This window comes from Callorhinus ursinus, unplaced genomic scaffold (assembly GCF_003265705.2).
Source record: "Callorhinus ursinus isolate GAN/ISIS: 27379988/994484 unplaced genomic scaffold, GSC_fseal_2.0 scaffold4, whole genome shotgun sequence".
In the NCBI taxonomy this organism is placed as follows: domain Eukaryota; kingdom Metazoa; phylum Chordata; class Mammalia; order Carnivora; family Otariidae; genus Callorhinus; species Callorhinus ursinus.
Window position 1 is genome coordinate 11,601,265 of NW_027397066.1, and position 23,431 is coordinate 11,624,695.

At 46.3% G+C, this 23,431-nt stretch overlaps 1 protein-coding gene across 1 annotated transcript in view; it reads left to right on the top strand.

Moving 5' to 3' along the window:
• Window positions 1-1,439: 1,439 nt before the first annotated feature.
• The window catches only part of CC2D2A (coiled-coil and C2 domain containing 2A), a 130,425-nt gene continuing 108,433 nt past the window's right edge, over window positions 1,440-23,431 (top strand). The window contains exons 1-4 of the mRNA XM_025887332.2: window positions 1,440-1,634; window positions 7,096-7,154; window positions 9,397-9,480; window positions 11,378-11,498. Of these exons, the coding sequence (XP_025743117.1) occupies window positions 7,116-7,154; window positions 9,397-9,480; window positions 11,378-11,498 (244 nt within the window). The 5' untranslated portion in view covers window positions 1,440-1,634; window positions 7,096-7,115. The remainder of the gene's footprint in view (window positions 1,635-7,095; window positions 7,155-9,396; window positions 9,481-11,377; window positions 11,499-23,431) is intronic.

The following is a 23,431-nucleotide window of genomic DNA, read 5'->3' on the forward strand; positions in this document are numbered from 1 at the left end:
TGGTTAAGCGTCTGCCTTCGGCTCAGGTCATGATCCCAGGGTCCTAGGATCGAGTCCCACATCGGGCTCCCTGCTCCTTGGGAGCCTGCTTCTCCCTCTGCTTCTCTCTCTCTCTCTCTCTCCTCCTCTGTCTCTCATGAATAAATAAATAAAATCTTAAAAAAAAAAAAAAAGAAAGAAAGTAAAATAATATAACAATATAATAATATAATGTAATATAATATAAATATTAGAAAGGAAATCGGGTTTTGGCAGGATTTGTTTCCTCTGAGGGCTGTGAGGGAGAATCTGTTCCAGGCCTCGCTCCCAGCTTCTGGTGGCTTCAGGCCTTCCTTGGCTTGTAAATGCTGTTCTCCCTGGATCTTCACATCATCTTCCCCACGTGCGTGTCTTTCTCTGCCCCCAAATTTTCCCTTTTCGTAAGGACACAGATTGGATTAGGGTCCACCCTACTGACGTCTTTTTAAGTTGGTTGCCTCTGTCAAGATCCTCTCCAAATAAGGTCACATCCTGAGGTCCTGTGGGTTAGGACTCCAACATACCTTTTTTTGGAGGGACACAACTCAGCCCCACACAGTACTGAGCCGAATCCTCTCTGGAATCCTGCCAAATGGATGGGCTCATTTCCACATTCTTATGACTTCCTGCCTCCTCCCACCCACCCACACACACACACACACAGGCAAGGACACACTCACACACTCACACATACACACACAGATGCACACATGGATACACTTACACACACACACACACACACACACACACACACACACACACACACACACCCCAGAGAGCTTGGAGTGTGGGTTTCCTTGGTCTATTCATTCCATTACTCTTCCATCTGCTTTGCCTCTTCTCCCATTACCTTTGCTTTTTTTGAGCCATGCCATTTATATTCTCTTTCAGCGATTCCAGTGGGATTCAGAGAATAAGCAAAGATTAACCCTTTACATTCAGCTCCACATTTAACTGGAAAACACTCCCGTGCCACACTCACTGGTGCCCGTTAGCATCGCCACAGAATCTTTCTGCAGATAAGCCAGACACCCGGCCCTGTAATGGTGACCTTGCATGATTCTAAAGCGCACGCCTCTGAACATCGCCTTCTTTTACCAGAAATGCCCAGCGACCCTGATGACAGGAGGGAGGGCATGGCTCTTAAAGCTTCACCTAATTTCTGATCAGCTGCCCCAGGCTGATTCCTCTTTGTCCTTCTCCAGCCGGCTGTGCTCCTCTACTCACCCAGTACGTTTATACTCCACTACTGGAAGTAACCTGTCACTTTAAAAGAAAAAAAAAAAAATGAAGCCACGAGTGACCTCCCTTAGGAACGTGTTGCTAAGCGGGTGTTTTTGCTCCCAGATGGCTACAGCCTCCCAGGGAGCAGCCCGGGGCCGCCCCAACGTTCAGCATTTCCCTTTGGATTCTTTTAGAAGATTCAACAGTAGGACTCGTCTCTCTCCACTTTTCCTTTCATGCCAGAAAGCGGAATCTGCAAAGTGCTTTGTAAAGTTCTGTAAGGTAATCCGTTCTTACCGGGAGAGGGCTGCAGCAAGGGTGTCCTGCCTCCAGTGACCTGGGCTTGGAGTTCAGCCTCTCCCCTCTGTCACCCTGAGCGGATTTAATGAATTGTAAGTGTAGGGGTTCTCATCACTGTGATTTTCGTTTTACTTTCTGGAATTGAATCATTGAGCATTACTCGGGCTGCTTTGATTTGAGCGGCTGTCTGGTGTCTGGTTTGCAGGAAATGGAAGTCTGGCTCATCACTGCCCCTGGGTGGAATTCCTCCCAGATGGTTGCTCTGCTTCCTTTCTGGGACTTTCGTGCCATCCTGTTGCATTCCGGTGTCCCAGAAACATTTGCTGCATGTTGCATTTCTGAGCCTTTCAGTTCGAATTGGTTCAAGGGGTGAAGTGCTAGTTATCGCAAACTTCATTCTGTTTGGCATTAGGCAGAGAGCCATTACAGACAAAGGGAAGAAGATCACCACTTCAAAAAATCACAAGAAAATCTTCTGGCTGTTAAGTTTGCCTTCGTTGAAGAGAGGTGCTATGGAAAGCTAGTAAAGTCTCATGGGAAAGACATGTCTGTTATTCGATTTTCATATAACCTCTCTGCAAACAAATTCAGCTCCAGAATGAAATATCTCTCTATGTCTATCTCCTAGAGCACATTTAAAGAGTTGTTCACTCCAACATTTATCGAGCATGAACAATGCACCGAAGTGCTAAAGTTCAGAGTGTACAGAAATGCATTAGACCAGGTCAGAAGCTCTGAGTTTACTTGGAAGACAGATCTATAAACAGATGCTAACAGTACAAGGAGCTAAGCGCCATCACATATTTATAAAAGAGTCGAACATGCTCGAAGCACAGTGAACTACTCCTGGGGAGGGCCTGAGAGCCCTTAGTTCATCATGTAAATGCACGGGGCATAGACCACAGAGCACAGCTCAAGTATGGCTGTTATACGTACTCTTCCAGGGCAATGTGTGTTATGTCTGACTAGATGATTCTATAAAGCTCTATGTCACTAACCTTATACAAAGGGAAGCTGTGGCTGGACTACCTTGTAGAATTAGATAATGAACTTAGAAGGGGTGTGTGTGGCACCTGCCAGGGTTCCGGGCTCCAACCCTCACAGTCTAGGACAGAACAAGCTAAGCACAGTACACAGAGAGGAAATGCCCATGGGCATGTGGGGCTGGGACAGGGGGTGTTTCAGAAGCACCAGAGAGCTTGTTTGGAGGTTCTAGCTGGGGAGCACAGCTACTCATATACCCTTGACCGAAGAACAGTCCTCCCCTATTGGGGAATTTCGTCCTCTTCGACCGGGCGCACAGCTTCGGGAGGGACGCACGTGGAGCGGCAAGGGAGGAAGGGGACACCCGCCTAGCCGGCCAGATCAGCCGAATCAACCCTGGCGATCAGTGGGGTGACAGATGTCGCAGCCAGAAGCACCAGAGAGAAGGAAAACTGCTCTGGGCCCAGCTGGGGGGAGGGAAAGTGAAGACCTCGTGTTTTAGAGCCAGGAGTGGGAGCCAAAGATGGTAATGGAGGGCTTGAATGTCCCCTCTGGTCTTTCTTGTGATTCCCCTTCTGTCCTCTAAGCTCTTTTTCCATCCCCACTCCTTTCTTCTACTTTCCCTCTATAACATCACCTTTTCTTAACGATAACACTCACCCATCTCGAGAGCCTGGTTCATGCTAGGCGTTTTACCCACACACTCTATCATCTAGCCCTTCTAGAATCATCACTCTTGGAGGTAAGAATTATCATCGCAAGTGTACAGGCGAAGAAGTGTATCTCAAAGACGTGAACACATTGCCCCGAGATCACACAGCTGATAAATAGAGCTGGAATGGGAACCCACGTTCAGATAATGTTTTACAAAGGTCTCAGTATTTCTATCCTATAGTTTTACAAAGGTCTCAGTATTTCTATACTATCAAAAATATCCTGTTTTGGAATAGGACGCTCATACTGTGTTAGTCTTTAAGCAGCCCGAGGTGAGTTGCACTGCATCCCATATCACATACCTTCATTCTTTTCCCTCCATCCTGTAGAATTTGTCACAGGGTCCTCCAGTTATGACTTTAATCCACTCATGACCCTCAGAGACAGTCCATTTGTTTGGATGAAGGTACCAGTACTTCCCTAGAAAAAATGTCTTTGGGTTTCTGCACTAAGTTAAATAAATCACTGACCTAAAGTAGACAAAGCCCTTTCTCACTGGGGCAATACTCTGCAATTTTCCACTGTACGTATTTCCAGGATAGTGGACTAACATAGACTAGTCACTAACATCATTACAAAAGCAGGAATAAACAGTGGGACAGAGAGGTAGAGTGGCATGGGGAGGACTGTGGGATCAGCAAGTCTTGGGGTCACATTCCAAATGTGACATTTAATCACTATAACCTTGGACAGATCGTGTAACCTGCCAGAGGCTAACCTCAGAGGAAGCCTTGGTCCCTCCCATGGGAACTGAGGCATGTACAACAGAGCTGTCGTAGGGTCTGGGGCTATAATACATCTAGAGATAGCACAAAGTGAGTCTGCAGTAAATCATGGCTCTTATTTTGATGATGCCAATAGGAAGGCATTAACAAGTGCGCAATGCATTTGGTGATGACAAGCTGCATGTTAAAGTCGGGCAGTATTGATTTATCTTTTCTTAGGAACCGTGCTCACGAAAAAATAAAATTTGATGTCATTTGATTTCCTGAGAAACTCATTCAAAGGTAATGATCAGGAAAGAATGAGGAGAAAAAAATCAACTCCGTTATATTTTTCATTTTTACATCTGTCTGTTTCATATCTAACTTTATTTTTTGTATTTATTGAGAAAGAATCTTTCTTTCCTAAAATACGTCACAGTTCTTTTTTTTCCAGCTCCTAATTGCCGGAGTTGTTCACTAAAGAGCTTTCACGTCCGTTGGCATTTTGTTCTTATTCTCTGCCCTTCGTTCCGTCTGGATCACCTCCTCTGTCCTTTTATTTTCTGAGCTGCTGGGATCAGTTTCCTTCTGCCGTTTCTGGGAGGCTGTGAGGAGGTCTGGAGGGGACACCACAGATTTTCAGATGCTTTGTGTCCCTGGAATATGCTAATTCCCCATTAGGGTCAGGGCAACCTTGAACACCTCAGATGAGCTCCTTAAATGACAGGGTCCAGCTGAGATTTGGATCCCAGGATATTAGGAAGGGCTTATGATTCATCAGCCACAGCTGTTCTCCTCGTGCCCTCCCATTTGATCTTCACGGCAGCCCCAAGAGGACAATGAAGATTTAAAGGGGCTCCAGAAGGTGGCCACAGGAGACACAGCCAATAAATAGTGATGCAGTCATTCATTTGAAACTCATTTATTGAATGTCTGTTGTATGCCCTACTCAGGCTCTGGGGGTAAACAATGAACAAATGTCCCTGCCCTCTTGTAGCTTGTATTCTAATGGGAATGTGCAGACAATAACAGATAAATATGTAGAGAGGTGATAAACACTATGGAGAAAGAAATCCTTATAAGGCAGTCAGGGAGTTCCAAGAGGGTGAGGGAGGCAGGTTATCATTGTATTATGAGTGTTCCGGGAAGACTCCTCTGAAGGGTCTCTGTAGGGTCCTGAAGGAATTAAAAGAGACAGAGATCTGTGCAGTTATCTTGGGCAAGAGAGTTCTAGACAGAGGGAACAGCAAATGCAAAGGCCCTGAGGCCAGAGGATTCAAGTGCAGATCATGTAGAGCCTTGTAGGCAATTGAAAGCGTTTGGGATTTTACTCTGTTGAAAAAAAGGAAGTCGCTGGATTTTGAGTGGAGGAAGGACATGACTGCACTGGAATTTTAAACAATTCACACTCTTCAAAGAACAAACTGTAGGTGAGCCAAGTGGGAAACAGACAAGTTAGGAGGGTTTTACAAGAGGTCATGTGGGAGACAAGTGTGCCTGACCAGGGTGATGACAGTGGAGGGCTTGGAGGTGGACTGAGGTGCTTGTAGGAGGTTGGATTCTCAATATAATTGGAAAGCAAGGCTGACAAGATTTCTGTGGATTGCATGTAGTGTGCCATATGAGAGTCACAGAGAAGTCAAGGACTCCAAGGTTTCTGGCCTAAGACAAATGAGTTCTGTCTATGGCAACAAGGAAGGTTGCAGCACAAGCAGATTCGGGGGTGATGACATGGAGCTTCATCTGGGGCATGTTAGGCCAAGTGAAGGTATCCATTAGGCATCCAGTTATTTGAGTGTGGAGCTCTAGGGCGGTGCGTGGGACCGGGGTGTAAGTGTGGGGAGCAGCAGTGGACGGGCGGCTTTGAAAGCCAAGAGGCAGGGTAAGACCACTGTGAGATGAGTATGGGCACAGCAGAAGCCCCCATGTGCTAATCGGGCGGTGCAGGCAGATACAGAGCAGCCTAGGAGCCTGAGAGGGGGTAGGAGGAATGCCAAGAAAGGGCACCTCCCAGATCCAAGTGAAGAAGCTCTTTCAAGAAAAAGCAGATGATGGGTCACTTTCGTTACTAAATGCTTCTGAGGGCTAAATAAGATGAGCACTGAGGATCTATCGTTAGATGTGACGAAGCAGGGTCACTGGAGACCCCGACAAGAGCAGTTTCACAGAGTGCTCAGCCCAGCAAACCGATTCAGAAAGAGGGTTTGAGAAGCTTTCCTGTAGAAGGTTGAAAAATTGAGCACTAGCTAGAAGAGAAGTCCAGAGAAAGCCCTTTAAAGAAGGGGCCAGGGGCGCCTGGGTGGCTCAGTTGTTTAAGCGTCTGCCTTCAGCTCAGGTCATGATCTCAGGGTCCTGGGATCAGGCCCCGCATCGGGCTCCCTGCTCAGCGGGGCGTCTGCTTCTCCCTCTCCCTCTGCCCCTCCCGCAACTCGTGCTCACGCACTCTCTCTCTCAAATAAATAAATAAAATCTTTTAAAAAATAAATAGAAAAGAGGAGGCCAATTGAAGTACTTTGTTCAGAGAGGGAAATTAACCAATAGAGCAGGAAGAAGTGATTATCCAGAGGAAAGGGGGAAATTGTCAGCTCAAGGTCCCAGGAGGATATGTGATGGGGCCCGGTACACAGGCTGAGGTCCCAGCCTAGATGGGAGCAGGGATGGGCACAGTAGTGAGTGGAAGCAAAGGAGAGTGGGAGAGGGGCAGGGGGTGGGGGGAGCCCCCTCTAGTGTCCTCTCTCTGTTCAATGAAATGAGAACCAAGGCCAAGAGGAGAGAGCAAGGATGGGGTGGGAAGGTGGAGGTTTGAGGGGAGAGGAGAAGCTATGAACTGGATGCCCACCAGGGTCCTCTGACTTCAAGGGCAGAACTCTTTCTCACTCCCACCTGCTGCACGGTGGCGCCAGGTTCATGGCTGGGCTTATTGCTGGGTTCATGGGGTCAGAAGGGTCTGGCATCCTTCCTTTTCCTCTGGGGCTCATTTCCACCAATCTGGGTCTGCAAGCACATATTCCTTGGGAAGGAAACATCTACTCAGCTCCAACACTTCACTAACCATCGAGGTCAGCTTCATATTCATGGATAGTAAGAAAGATGTTTCACTGATTTTCAAAGGTCTGACTTCTTGGTTTTTTGTGTTTTTCCCCCTGTCCAGGAGCAGCCGTCACAGCTAAAATGAATCCCAAGGAAGAAAAAGTAAAAATAATTACAGAGGTAAGAGGTTGCTTAGATGTTCCCCTAAAGGTGTGTTTGTGTGTGCACAGACTCAAGTCTGGTGCAACCAGAGGGTGCTGTGTCAGGCACGCAGTGGGGACGGGGGCTGATGTGTAGGAAATGCGTCCTTGCAGGCTCTCCAGGGGCACACCTCTCTGTGAATGCTCTGAAGCTCCTTGGTCACCATTTCATGAATTCCAACACACAGCGGTCTTGAGTTACCACCTGCTGCTGAGTCAGCTCTGCTGAAGCACATTGATTTGTAGAGAAAGTCAGAGTGAAGGTAATAAGCGTAGATTATAAGCACTAATAAAATCCTCTGTCTCAAGGAGTCCTGCAATTTCCAACCCATCGTGTACAAAACATCATTAAACATGATCTAGAACAGAGAAGGAAGACCATCTCCTGTTGGGAGACCGTAGACCTCTGAACGCAAGAGAAGCTACTGCTCTCAAGCCTAGCTTCTCTCCTGGCTCCAGGGCCCACTGACTTGAGACCACAGAGGCAGAAATGGAGAAGATAGGCTGTTTTCTATTGAGGACTTCCGAAGCCAGAAGGAACACATTACGCAGCTAACCCACTTGAAACAAGATACCCAATACTGACAAACCACATAAATCTACATCTGCTTATGCATTTATGCAACAAACATTTATTGTGCCTCTGGTCCCTGGGGATACAGCAGCAAACAAAACCCTGTGCCTTCATGGAGTTTACATCCTACCTAATTTGCGGTCCTACTAGACAGTTTTCCACTGATAGAGAATCAAAACATTATTGGAAAGCAAAAACAAAATAAAAACAAAACAAAACCCAGATTTCTCACAAATCTATTCTAAGCCAGTGAGAACTTAAACATGAATTAAGGTCCACATTGCACACCTCAGTCTTATCAACATCCTATAATCTAAGTTGGCCAGCTCCTAAGATAAGAACACCCCCTACCTGGTGGCCCTGAATCGTGAGGCCCCGGTGAGAATGGGGCTTGCACCCAGAGGGCAAGTTGGGGAGATCAGGTCCCTTGGACAAAAGACAAGCCCAAGCTCTGCACATTCCCTGGTTGGGACCAGTTCCCTCCGCTAACCAAAGTTCTTGCCATCTCTAAGCTGTACGACCAAGGGCAGGGGATGTGCAGTGGGAGGCTGGCTCAGCAACGTGCATGATGTTTCTTTGAACTCTTAAATCATAGCATTAAAATCCATTCTTTGTGTTCCAAGTTTACTTCAGTATCAAAATAAAAAGGGGCGCCTGGGTGGCTCACCTGGTTAAGTGTCTGCTTTGGCTCAGGTCATGATCCCAGGGTCCGGGGATAGAGCCCCGCATCAGGGTCCCTGCTCAGTGGTGAACCTGCTTCTCCCTCTTCCTCTACTGCTCCCCCTGCTTGTGCTCTCTCCTTCTCTTTATCAAATAAATAAATAAAATCTTTTCTAAAAAAAAAAAATCCCAGTTTCATTTTGAACACCTTTCTAATGAATTCGGTATAACAGGGAGAGGGTCCGGGTTTACCTTGCAACCTCATTTACACCCAGAGGTGCTTGAGTCCCAGTTTATAAAACTCTAGAATTGGAGAAGTTTAAAGCTTGAACACTCCAGAGCATTCAGCTCTAACATTTTATGACTAAAACTTTAGAAAGTGTAATACGGAAAAAGAAAACAAAGTTTGCACTGTGAAAGAATTTCTCTGTTTTCAAAAAGACCTGCAAACATTTTCTTTAAATTGAAACCTTATGGCGATTGAACATGTGTCTTCATTATTCTGGACTTCAGACTGAGGCTGGAGGTGCAGAGGAGCCTGGCCCTTGAAACCCCATCTGATTCTGATGTCATCCTGTGCTGGGGTCCTCCGTCTGGACATACCGGCTGTCCTGGCAGATTCACTTGTTCTTGACCGTTATTAGATCATGCGTTTTGAGGCTAGGGAGTCTCTCCGGAAGCACAGTGGATGTCTTATGCACAAACAAGGATCTGGGGCAGTGGAGACTCCAACATCACCTCATTTATGACGTTTCCATTTGGATAGAAATTTTCAAGACCATGCCTATTTTGAAGAGTAGGTAGACGCTGGTGGCTGCTCAGTCCGTGGCTACTACCCCTTCTCTCGCACTCAACTTTCGGGGAGGGGGCAAGATGGCCATTTTAATGTTAATACCTAAAGTGCACCCCTCTTCCTCTCTTACTGGGTTTTGTTTCCCAACTGACACACAGACCAAGTGATGACTCATCCCTTTGCATTTTTTCAAAGGAGTTCATTGAAAATGATGAGGATGCAGGTGTGGGAAGACGGAAGAAGACCCCAAAGGTTGCAAGACAAAAAAGGAAGAAACGGGTAGGTGGGGCTAGGGACCATGTGTCTGTGCATCGGCCGATCTAAGGTGCTCCCACCTGCGGGGGACCACACCTCCTCCTGGGGGTGCCCCCTGGAAAAGGCAGGGATGCGGGTGGAAGGTGCGGGGCGTAGGACATGTGTGGAGCCTCACAGGTGACCCCCACAAGGAGGCTGTGGTCGATACCCTGGGCGTTTTTCTTCTGAGGTTCCTCCCATCTCCTGAGAGAGAAGTCCAGACAAGAGGGAAGACGGAGTCTCTTGAGTGTTGTCCTCGAAGGCCATGAACTGAGGCTGGCGATAGATGGCAGTGCAGGACTACTAATCACAGGGAACTCCCCCTTTCTCCAATTTCAAACCCAAATTCAGCTTCGGTCTAAACCAGAGCCCCCCCCCCACCACCACTCCCCAGCTCTCCTCCACTGGAGTGACCCTCCTTGGCTGGGAGCATCCATCCCCCTGCAAGACCAGCCTTCTCAAGGTAAATAAATTCCTATGTTCAGGAGCCCCTGTCGTCGGAGAAGGAGAGGCAGGGAAGATCTTGCCGAGAGGCAATTTGCTTGGAATAATGGAGATGCCAGCAAGGCAGGGAAGGGAGACAGCGCCATTTTGAGCCAGGAGCCACGTGATGGGGATGCCTGCAGAGGGTGGCCGGGAGGTGGGGAGGTGGGGAAGGCACCAGGGGAGCCGAAGTCAGGGAGGAGACCCCTCTCTCCATCCCCACCCTCCACCCCTACCCAGCACACTCCGGCTGGGACAAGCCGGCCGAGGGGCGGCCTTTGCGTCTCCTGCAGCTGGGATGGAGCAAGCCCAGGGGAGGGCCAGGGCGTGGGAGGCGCTGCTGGTCACGTGGCCACACACGGAGCTTTAACCCCTTCCTAGGGGAACCCCCCCCCCAACCAGGCTCTGCAGCCAGGGCAGGGAATCCAGCACCGACAGAAAGGGTGCAAGTCCTTAGCTCAAGGGCCACAGGCACAGCGAGCAGAGGTGACAGGCTGGGTGCACCCGGACAGGACAGGAGAAAGAGGTGGGGATGGGGAGGAGAGCTTAATACCAGGTACCGTCTCCGGCATCAAACCCATGCGGGAGCCCAGACTGCAGACCACAGAGCGGGAGCAGTTTGGGGGGCGTTGCAAGAAATCCTGAGGACCGTTTCTTAACCCCGGCGGCACTTCAGAATGGAATTTGGGGGAGTGTTTTTTGTTTGTTTTTGTTTTTAAGTCGGTGCCTCAGATCCAGCCCAGGCTGTTCATTTAAATCACAATGTCCACGCTTTGCCCCTGGCCTGATACGAAGCAGCAAGCCTCTCCATGAATGTTGAATGGGCTGTTTTCACCTCCCTTCCTTTACAGATGGAGAAGGGAGGAAGCTAGGCAGTTAAGTAACTTGCTGCCCGAAGTCCACAGTTCATCTGAGTTCAGAGGCAAGCCTTTGTTTGGCACCAAAGGCCGTCTCTCAGCCTTGGCCTCCACTGCCACCTCTGCTCACCAGCCTCCCCTCCCCAGGGAGCAGGGGAGGAAACCAGAGGCTATTCTTTGCCCTGAATTATCCAGGGACACTTTGGCAGCTGTTTCCAGATGATTTGGAGTCAGGATCACATAGTTTGGCCATGACTTTCCTGCTTCCCTTTTCCACCCAATTTCTGCAGAGCTGTGCACCTTATATGTAAAAATAGTGGAAATGTTTATTTTATTCGGGGATGCCTCGGTAATTTCGCAAGAACCCTCTCAGACAAACTCAGGGTTGGCACCCCTTTTCTGACACAGGTGACAGGTCACGGATATCTAGACCTGAATAGTATTAAGGTCTGTCCCCTCGCTGAGTGACCCACCTCATCCCCAGATAGAATCCAAGTCAACCAAAGCCCTGCGAGTAACAACCTCTGACCCTCTGCCCACAGCTGCCCACCACTGGCCCCGAGGAAATGGTGTCTGAAAATCCCGACTTCAACCAGCAGGAGCTTGTGCAGGAAGATTCTGACACTCGCCCCCTGAGCATGACGAGCCGTCGAGGCCCACGGAGTAAGTGTCCCCCCATTAATTATTAATTAATTGCCTACTGTGATCAGCACAGAGCCATATGGGGATTTTTAATGGGTATTATTTCTCATCCGTGGCCGCCACCCCTCCACCCACTTCACACCAACTCTATGGATAATTTTATTGGTTAGCATCTGTCTAGGAGACAAGACACAGAGCTTCAGGACACGTTTACATAGCCACGTAAGTTTGGAAGTGTTACTTGAAATAGAAATAGTACAGGTGATCAAATTTGTAGAAATTCAAGGGAGGGTGAATGGTTGGGAAGCCACCCAAGCTCAGGAAGTGGGGCTTGAATGAGACGTTGCAAGACATGACAGAACTTGTGAGGGTCTCAGTGTCTTGGCCCTTGAAGACCGCTGCACTTCCCACACACACACCCACACACACACACACACATGCCCATTCTTCCCCCTTCCAAGAACCTCCACTACCAAGGACACCATTAATTAGCTGCTCAATTGTAGGGAAAAGGATTATCCCTTACTTGTTGCTTTTTGTGAAAAGTGGATTAGACAAGAGGAGAAGGTGTGGGACACTTTTCCGTTGTTAAGTAATCATTACACAATTGGTTACCCTGTTTCCCTGTAGCAGGGCTGGGGAATAAAGTAACTATTGGAAACCAGAGTGCTTTGGAAGCAAACTCATCCAAAGTCCAACCCTAAGAAAAATGTGGTTCCTGTCTAAGAGCGATGATATCACAGGACTGTTACAAATTAGGAAAACAGAACCAAACTTTATCCCATAGAGTCATTTTTCTTTCGAAATGCTCAAAATTACTCATTATTGAAGATTACAACTTGTCATAGTTCAGGCTGCCACAACAAAATACCATAGCCTGGGTAGCTCCAACGGCAGACATCTACATCCTCATAATTCTGGAAGCTGGAAGTCCAAGCTCAGGGTGCCCGGGTGGTGGGTTTCCAGGAAGGACTCTCTTCCTGCCTTATAGGTGGCTGCCATTTCCCTGTGTGTTCACTCGGGTGTCCAATAAGGACACAAATCCTATTTATCAGGGTCCCACTGTATAACTCCATTTAACCTCCATTACCTCCTCAGAGGCCCTCTCTCCAAATATGGTCACATTAGGGGCTAGGGCTTCAACATATGAATTCTTCGGAGACACAGTTCAGTCCATAGCACAACTATTGAATATTGAAGTAGTTATTTTTATATTTTTTATTTTTTTAAGATTTTATTTATTTATTTATGAATTGAGAGAGGGAACGCACACATTTGCATGAGGGGATGTGGGGCAGAGGGAGAGAATCTCCAGCCGACTCCATGCCCAGTGCGAGCTCAACGTGGGGCTCGATCCCACAACCCTGAGATCCTGACCTGAGCCAGAGTCAAGAGTCGGATGCTCAACCCAATGAGCTACCCAGGTGCTCCATTTAGTAGTTATTTTTAAATCAAGGGAAAAAATGTCAGAGGGGTTGCCCAATAATAAGACTCTTTTTAAAGATTTTATTTATTTATTTATTTATTTATTCGAGAGAGACAGAGAGAGAGAGCATGAGTGGAGAGAGGGAGAAGCAGACTCCCCACTGAGCAAGGAGCCCAACACAGTACTTGATCCCAGGACCCCGAGATCATGACCTGAGCTGAAGGCAGACACTTAACCGACTGAGCCGCCCAGGCTCTTAATAAAAAGTTGATTCATTCCTTAGTCCTAAAATGGGAAAATTACTATTTACTATCACCATGGGAGTGGTTGTGAGGATGAAATCAAAAAAGGCATGTAAGTACTTTAAATAGTATGCATTGTAACAAATACTCAAATAGTACACACTAGTGTATTACATAGATAACTGCACAGTGACTCAGCTGTTCTCAAGCTAAGAGACTTTTGGACTTCGCATTAGTCCAAAAGTGAAAAATTTTTAAAGACACCCTTTCTGATTTGGAGAAGAGGAGAACAATACAAAGCTAAGATTTGCCTGCCTGAACAAGGTCGTGATGAGTGGGTGTCTGGACATCCCTGGGTAGAGCTAATGCTGTTGCTAGTTTAGCAGCACTGGTGGGCCAAGAGGTAAAGCAAACAGCCCGAGGAGTGAGCTGGGGGCACCTGGCGGGTAAGAAGCCTGGGGGGCCAGGCATGCGTCAGAAATGAGAGGTCAAGACCAGCAGAAAGCCAGCCCATGGGGTCAAGATCGCAGGACGGATTTCATTCACGATGCCAACGCACAGTAGAGCACGAGACACATGAGGGACAAGGGTTGACAGGAGCCATGAGAAGCACAGCAAGGGCTCTTGGCTGAGGCAGGGCCAGGGGCACAGCAGAGGACAGAGGAGTGCAGGCTGGAGGGTGTGCAGGAGTCTCGAGTGAGCTTTGGGAGAAGAGGAATCCATACAAACAGCTTGGAAACACACACATATGGGCAGAAAACCGTGCACCCTGAGCAAGGTAGAGGCAACCGAGCCTGGGAAATCACACACCTCTGCCATTTGTTACAAGTATGGCACTGAGTCCAGCCCACCGTCAAGGAGAGAGACATCAGGCTTCCCCCTTTAAAGAGAGGTGTGTCTGTTGGAGAAATTTATGGACATATTTTTAAGCCGCCACATTCATCTTTCTTTAAAACTCTGTATATTGCTTTCCTACTCAGAAATCTGTGATGAGCATCGCATAAAATCCACACTCCTTCTTTGTTCTGGGTCCCAAGACCCTATGTACTCTGGCCCCTTCTAGTGGTGTGTCCACTCCTCTCCCATCTGTTGCCGCCTACTTCACTGATTGCCGACCTCAGAATACCTCGTGACCGTTTGAGCATCCCAGGCTTTGGTGCCCACGCAAGGAAAGCTCTCCATCCATGTCTTCCATAACCTTGTGGCAGAAAAGCCAGGACACCGGGATCATGACCTGAGCCCGAGGCAGATGCTTAACCAACTGAGCCACCCAGGCGCTCCTGGAGCTCTTCGTGCAGGAGTGTGCTCAGTAGGGTTAAGGTACAGCAAGGAGGCCGGCGTGGTTGACAGAGTGAGCAAGGAGGAAAAATAGGAATTGAGTCCGGAAGGGATGAGCCTGCGGGCCCCTATACTTTCAGTCCAAGTGAGATGAGGACCGAGGGAGGGTCTGCTCCGACTTAAGGCTGAAAGCTCTGGAAGGTGCAAGGACAGAACACAGGGACAGGCGAAGAGCCAGGGCGAAGCCCAAGCGGGTGGTGGTGGCGACTGGGACCAAGGTGGCAGTGGAAGAGGTAGAAAGAAGGGGTGGGACTCGGGGCATCTGGAAGATAGAAGCAACAGGGTTTCGGGCTGAACTGAACAGGAGTTTGGAACGCAGGACAGATGATGTCAGCTTTGTAACTCGAGCAACTGGGAAAACAGAGTTGCCATTGACAGAGAAGGGGAGACGGCAGAAAGAATGGGTTTGGGGTAAAATCAGCAAAGGGCTTGCAGAGTTTGAGATGCCTGCTGGATATGGAAGTGGAGATGGAGATTGGGGTCTGGAGGTCGGGGGAGGCCTTTGCTGACCGGCTGTCTAAAAGAGCACCTTCCCACCTCCTCCCCTATTCTCTGTCCTACCCCCGGCTCTGTTTTCTTGTAGAGCATTCATCACCCCCGGCATGCCCCGGGCAACTGTTTGCTGACTGTCCCTGAGAGCAGGACTGAGTCTTCTCCATTCCCAGTGGACCCTAACCCCAGTGCCCAGAACAATACTTTGACCAGGAAAGGGGCTCAGTGACATTTGTTGGACAGTCTGCCCCGGGCATAACAGCCAAAGCCTCAGACAGAGCCCTGCCCTCTCAGATTTTGTAGTCTTATGGGGGAGTCAGCGGACTGAGGAGGTGACAGTGATGAGAGAGTATCTTCCTTTCCATCCCCCACGTCCTTGCTCTGCTAGGCTGGAGGAACAGGGACTGGGGGCACAGGGCTCTACCGTGAGTTCAAGTAGGTGGGCTGCTTATGGGAGAGAGGACTTTTCAACCCTCAGGGACATTTTCTCCTTGACTCCTTTTATTATGTTTTCCAAGCCAAACAAGAAATACAAATTTATTTCCTCTGCTCGTGACTCTTTAGCCCATCTATTGAGGCTTGACTTGTCTGGTTATCAAAATAGCTTTTGATACTCCCCAATGTCACCAAGGTAAGTGCCAAGGCCTTAAGATCCTAAATGTAACACCCTTGGGGGCTTCTGTTTTTCATTATGAAAATTCAAGCATGCACAGAATTAAATAAAATCCAGGGAACCAGGGAGCCTGGTTGGCTCAGTCAGTAGCACATGCGACTCTTTATCTCAGGGTTGTGAGTTCAAGCTCCACATTGGGTGTAGAGCTTACTTAAAAAAAAAAAAAACGTCCAGTGAACTTCATATGTCCAGCACCGGATTCAAGGATTAACAAGATTTTGCCATGTTTGTTTTAAGTATCTTTTTTCTCTTTTTGTTTTTTGTTTTTATTTTTTTGTCTTTGCCAGTATATATACACTTTTTGTTTTTAATTGCGGTGAAAAAAAAAAACCACATAAAATTTGCCTCTTAATCTTTTTTTTACCTCCTTGGGGGAGAGAGAGCACACCCAACAACAGCACGTGTGTGTGTGTGTGTGTGTGTGCACACGTGCACGCACACAAATCAGGGGAGGGGCAGAAAGGGAGGAAGAGAGAGAATCTTAAGCAGGCTCCATGCCCAGTGCAAAGCCAGATGTGGGACTCGATCTCGTGACCCTCAGATCATGACCTGAGCCAAAATCAAGAGTCGGACCCTTAACTGACTAACCCAGCCAGACACCCCAATCCATCTTAATCATTTTTAAATATACACTTCAGTAGAAGCAACTCTGTTCACATAGTTGTGCAAGAGACCTCTGGAACTCTTTCTTCTTGCAAAACTGAAACTCTATATCTATTAAACCCTAACTCCCCATTTCTCCTCCCTTTAGCCCTTGACAACCTCTATTCTCCTTTCTGTTGCAATGAATTTGACTATTTTGGGTACCCCATATAGTAAAATCAGACAGTATTTGTCTTTGTGACTGGCTCATTTCACTTAGCATTATGTCTTTAAGGTTCATCCACATTGTAGCATGTGACAGGAATCCGTTACTTTTTAAAGCTGAATCATAGTTCATTGTATGTATATGTCACATCCTGCTGATACATTCATCCTTGGTAGACATTTGAGTTGCCTCTACCTCTTGGCCATTGCAAATAACACTGTTATCAACATGAATGTGCAAATATGTCTTCAAGCTCCTGCTTTCAATTCTTTTGGTTATATAGAGCAAGAAGTGAGACTACTGGTTCATACGGTAGTTCTGTGCTTAACATTTTGAGGAACCAGCATACTTTTGCATAGTGGGTGCATCTCTTCTATTCCCACTAACACTGCACAAAGTTCCAGTTTCTCCACATCCTTACCAACATTTGTTATTTTCTGTTTGTTTTGTTTCTACACTAGTCATCTTAGTGGATGTGAACTGATCTCTCATTGTAGTTTTGATTTGCGTTTCTCTAATGGTTAGTGATGAGCATCTTTTCGTGTGTTTGTTGACCATTTGTGTATCATGGTTGGGAGAAGTGTCTATACTTTTCCATTTTCTGATCAAGTTATTTGTTTTGATTGTTGTTGTTGATTTACAGGCATACGTTATGTATTCTGTATAATAACCCTTATCAGATACGTGATTTGCAAACTTTTTCTCCCATTCCACAGTTTGCATTTTCGTTCCATTGATTGTGTCCTTTGATGCACAAAAGCTCTTGAGTTTGAGGTAATCCCGTTTGTCTGTTTTTGCTTTTATTGCCTGTGCTTTTGGTGACTTAGCTCATAAATCATTGCCAAATTCAGTGTCATGAATTATTTCCTCTATGTTTTCTTCTAGGAGTTTTATAATTTTAGGTCTTACATTTAGGTCTTTAATCCATTTTGAGTTTTTTTTTTTTAATATGGTGTAAGGTAAGGGTCCAAGTTCACTCTTTTGCATATGAATTGCCAGTGTCCCAATACCATTTGTTGAGGAGATAGTCCTTTTCCCATTGAGTGTCTTGGCACCCTTGTTGATTTTGACCATATTTGCAAGTGTTTATTTCTGGGTTCTCTATCTGTTCCATTGATCTATATGTCTGTCTTTATGCCAGCACCACGCTATTTTGATTGCTGTAGCTTTGTAATATGTTTTGAAATCAGAAGTGTGAGACCTCCAGTGCTAGTCTTCTTTTTCAAAATTGTTTTGGCTATTTCAGGGTCCCTTCATATTTCATCTGAATTAAGGATGAATTTCTCTATTTCTGTGAAAAATGCCAGTAAGATTTCGATAGGGATTACATTAAATCTGTATATCACCTTGGGCAGTACTGACATTTTAACAATATTAAGTTTTCCAGTCCATGAACATGAGCTATCTTTCCATTTATTTGTGTCTTTAATTTCTTTCAGCAATGTTTTGCAGTTCTCAGTGTACAAGTCTTTTGCCTCCTTGGTGAAGCTTATTCTTAAATATTTTATTCTTTTTCATGCTATTCTAAATGAAATTGTTTTCTTAATTTCCTTTTTAGATTTTTTTGTTGTTAGTTTATAGAAACACAACTGATTTTTCGTGTCAACTTTATATCCTGCAACTTGGCTGAACAGTGTTTTTGTGTAGAATCTTCAGGGTTTTCTATATGCAAAACCATGTCTTCTGCAAACAGGGATAGTTTTGCATCTTCCTTTCCAAACAGGATGCCTTTGATAGCTTTTTTTCTTGCTGTCTTAGTATGTCTGAGCTGCTATAACAGAATACCATTGACTGGATAACTTATAAAGAACAGAAATTTATTTCTCATAGTTCTGGAGGCTGAAAAGTTCAAAATCAAGGCCCTGGCAGATTTGGTGTCTCATAAGGAGGGCCCACTTCCTGGTTCACGGATGGCTGTCCCCTTGCCATATCCTCACACGGTGGAAGGTACAAGGGAGCTAGTGCCTTTTAAGCGGGAACCCTCATGACCTAACTACCTCCGAGAGGCCTCAGTTCCAAATACTATCACCCTGGGGATTAAGTTATAATCTAAGAATTTGGAGAGGGTACATTCAGTCTATAGCACTTACCTAACAGCTCTGCTAGGATTCCAATGCCATATTGAATAAAAGTGGTGAGGGGAGGCATCTTTGCCTTGCTCCTGGTCTTAGAGGAGACACTTTCAGTTGTTCACCACTGAGCATGATGTTAGTTGTGGGCTTTCACATATGGCCTCTACTATGTTGAAGTAGTTGCCTTCTAGCCCAATTTTATTGAATGCATTTTTTTTTATCATAAAAGGATGTTGGATCTTGTCAAATGCTTTTTTCTGCATCAGTTGAGAGGATCATGTGGTTTTTGTCCTGAGTTCTGTTACCAAGGAGTATCACATTGATTGATTTTCATATGTTGAACCATCCTGCCAACCCCCCAACCTGGGCTGGGCTAATACTTTGTGTAAGTGGATCATGAAGCTCTGTCTCATGACCGATTTATGAATACTGTTTACATTTCCCTGGGCGAAACCTCAGATTCAGTGGTTTCCCTAGCCCCAACAAGACAATTTATGTTAACAATGCTATGGGACTTTTTAAGCTCACATAATTCCATTTTATTTTCTTCTCCTAACCAATTAGTGGTTTACTTGAGGCATCCTCCACATCACCCGGCCAAGATAGATAAATAGATAGGTAGATGATAGATAGATAGATAGATAGATAGATAGATAGATAGATAGATAGATAAACAGACAGACAGGGTAGACAGACAGATGATAAAATTTGGCAGTCTTGAACTCTGAGAGCTTCAGAGCACATTCTGAGCCAGGTAGCAAGCTTTCTGATAGGCTTTCTATCAAGATTCCTCATTCTCTTTCCTTGCCCACACCCCATTACATTGCCAAGATATTAAGAGAAATAAACATGTCAAGCTAGCAAACATTCCTTGAGGCCTAGAGAAACTGCAGTCAGACTCACTACTACTGTTTGTACTTTCAGTCATGGGACCTTGAGCAATAACCTAATCTTCCCAAGCCACGGGAGCCTCATTTATAAAATGGGGATCATAAAAACCTCCAGGTAATACAGCCGTTACAACAGTGAAAGCAGATGATACACAGAAAGCACCTGGGGAGGGGCTGGTACATACATAGTAGTCTCCTCCAGCCAAAAGAAGAACTTGTTGCCAAATAACTAACAAAAATAATTACCTTTCTTGAGCGCTAAGATCACTGCATGCATTACATCATGTAATTCTCAGAACAGCACCATCATGGGGCATTGTTGCATTGGCTAGGAAACTATGTTCCGATAGAACTACCCGCCAGAGGTGGTGGAGTCAGGACTCAAACTCTATCTGTAGACCTCTGTGCTCTTAATTGCCGCAAAAAAATGGCGTCATTTGACACAAAGCGCAACGCTGACTGGTCCTTAATGCTACGGGTTTGCAGTTGCCCACGGAAGGTGCAATAGCCATGCTGTGACCAGCACTGTCCACAGGGGCTCCCAGGCCCCCCACACACTCTTCCTATGGGGCATAGAGCCAGCTTAGAGCCTTCACAAGAGTGTCACTATGGCTGTGCCTCATTTTTTTCTGCAAAAGAGTGTCACTTGGGGGAATCACCTACCTTACTCTCCCTGCCTAAACTAACTTTTCTCTGTTTGGGGGTTTTGCTTATTGGTTTATCTTAGCCTCGCTACTTACCTTTCAAAAATCAATATATAGGGCGCCTGGGTGGCTCAGATGGTTAAGCGTCTGCCTTCGGCTCAGGTCATGATCCTAGGGTCCTGGGATCGAGTCCCGCATCGGGCTCCCTGCTCAGCAGGGAGCCTGCTTCTCCCTCTGCCTCTCTCTCTCTCTTATGAATGAATAAATAAAATCTTTTTAAAAAATCAATATATATATATACCACCTCCTTTGGAAAGTGTCCCCTATGCCCCAGGGTGGGCTGAGTAGTCCCCCTCTGTGCTTCCTGGCTCCTGTACCCATGCAAGTATCTGAAGTCATCTTTTTTTGGTGCACAGCCTCCCCTCTCCCCTGGACTAGAAATTCTTGAGGGTAGAGACTGACTTTCAGGTCTGCTAAGCACAGGGCTCATACCCCAATGGCACTCAACGATGCTTACCAAGTGAACAGATGTCTCAAGCTGGCCTCGCTCCTTTTTATGCAAGGCCTTGCTCTGGCTTAGGTATGCTCACGTACCACGCCCACCGCATCCTTCCAACCAGGCCTGCTCTCCTGGACCCAGATCTTTGACTCCTTCTTACATTTACTTCCCAAACCTCTCATGGCTCTGGCCTCCCCTTCGGTGCCAGCACCCCTGCTCCTCACCTTGAACCTACAAGCCCTTCTACACTATAACATTCCTACAGGCCTCCAAGGGGTGTGAAGGTCAGGCTGTATTCAGACACTCAGATGCCAGCACACAGATTCTGCGGCCTCCCCACCACACCAGGCACAGCTCAGAAGGGCCACCTCCCTAATTAACAGCAGCATAAATCATGCAGTAAAAGCTTTGGCTCCTAATCAGCTATTCAAACATGCATACAGTCATGACATTCCAAATAAAGAAGGCATTTCACTGAACAGGCACTAGTTCCAAATCAAATAAACATCTAGAGAAAAAGTATACACATTTCCCCCATGATTCCAACTTGCACCATCTCTTAAGGGAGTAACTATCAAATGTTAAGTAGTTTCTTATGAACATAAATTTCCTCATTACTGACATCTGTTTCCCATTCATTCGTGTTAGTTTCTCTGATTAAAGCATCATTTCAGAGCCAATTTCTCAGTATTGGTGGAAAAGAAAGTAGGGAATCTGGTGAAATCTGATGCAAATGTAAGGAAGTAGATCATTCGTTTTAGGTTTACTTTTAAAAAGGCATCAAGCCCTGGAAAGACTGACCCAGGAAAGAAATGTCACAAAGGACAGTATGGGACCCAGAGGAGACCTGCCTGAAAAAGCTGGGTCTTGGGAGTTACCTGGCTGGCAGTGGGAGAAGGGAAAGAACATTCTAGTCAGAGCATGCTTGCTGGGAAATGTAGGAAAGGTCAAAAAGTTCACCAGCACTGGCATCTGCTACCTCACATGGTACTGAGGGGACTAAATTAAAGCACGAAAACAAGTATGAATAAATAGTACATTGTATTCTATAACTTTTTTTCTGGATATTATGATGTTTGACATCTTGAAAAAAGAACAATCTTTCTGGGTTGAGGAAATTTGAGCCAATTCTTAGAGATGGCAAAGGACTCAGAGACGAGTGTGCCTTTGAGATGTGCACTGAGACCAATCCAGAGTCCACCTCTTTCGGGCGGGTGCCACCCCAGGAAGCAGTATTCCTCTGCTTGCTTCATCCCAGGGTCAAGTACCAGGCAACTGGAGACACCACTATAGCTTAGAGCCCCCCAGAATAATTCAAACTAGCCAGGCCTAAACTGTTTACCCTGCCCTGCCTTGCCTTTCCCTGAGAAATTCCAATAAAGGCCATGGCCTAAGGACTCACCTCGCTCCCGGCTTCTGCCTCCTGACCGCCTTTTGGTGTCTTTCTCTGTGGCCCTGCGTGGCGTGCCATGCCTCTTGGTTCTAGAACTAGGGAGTATGAGGAACTGTTGCCTGAGCCTCTCCTCTGTCTCTTGTGGCACCCTGCTACCGACCATATCATAAGAGTACAAGTATGAAACACACCCAGCATGATGATTAGTTGTCAGGAAAGGCATTTTCCAAAAGAGTCCTTTAAGCAAAATTGCTCCAGAGTCATCTACCCCCATGTTCATCTCCAGTCTTGACCCTACTCCAGTCTAACTCACATCGGCACTGCTGTTGTGCCAGGGGGCCAGGGAATTGCCCGTTTGCCTAATTCGCTGGTCAGTTGCCAGTCTTTCCCTTACTGACTCCCAGCACATTTGGCGTGGCTCACCACCACCTGCTCCCTCTGCCCTTTGCTCCCGGTGGTCCTCTCCTCCCTCTCTGTCGTGGGCTGTCCCTCTCAGTGTCCTTGCTGGTTCTTACATCCCCAACCTCTAGGAGCACCCAGGCTCAGGGCCTGGCCCTCTTCTCTTCCTCAGTCCTCATTCTCTTGGTCATCTCAAGACTTGAAATCCTAATGTATACATATCGTGTGTGTAACTGACCAGTCCCAAATGGTTGTCTCCAGCCCAGGGCTCCGTCAGACTAAATGGACGGCAGCCTTCTACCCAATATCTTCTTTTGCCCGTCTAATGAGGCAACTCATACTTTTAAGAGCCTTATTGAAATATAATTTGCATAACATAAAATTCGCCCGCTATAAGTAGACAACTCAATGGTTTTCGATGAATGTAGATTTGTGCCACCATCACCACAGTCCAGTTTCAGAACATGTCATCACCCCAGAAAGTTCCTTTGTGCCTATTTTACGGTTAATCCCGACTCCCACCCCACCCCTAGACAAACACTGGTCTGTTTCAGATCCTTTCAAATATGCCTTTTCTAGACATTTCCTGCAAATAGGATCATACACTATTTGGTATTTTGTGTCTGGCTTCTTTCACTTAGCATAATGTTTTCTGGGTTTCATAAATGTAGCGTCTGTCCACATTTTGTTCCTTTTTATTGCTGAATTGTATTCCATCATATGGATGTACCACATTTTACTTATTCATTCACCTGTTGATGGACATTTGGATTATTTCCAGCTTGGGGCTATTATGAATAATGCTGCTAAACACCTTTACAGTGTGTCTTTGCATGAATATCTGTTTTCACTGCTTCTGAGAAGTAGTAGAATTTCTAGGTCATATGATAAATTTTATATTTAACTTTATAAGAAACTACCAGCCTATTTTACAAAATGGCTATGTCAATTTACTCTCCCACCAACAGTTATAAGAACTGTCCACACTTGGTATGATCAGTGTTTAATTATAGTCTTTATAAGGTGTATAATGGTACCTTGGTGTGCTCTTCACTTGTATCTCCCTAATGATTAATGA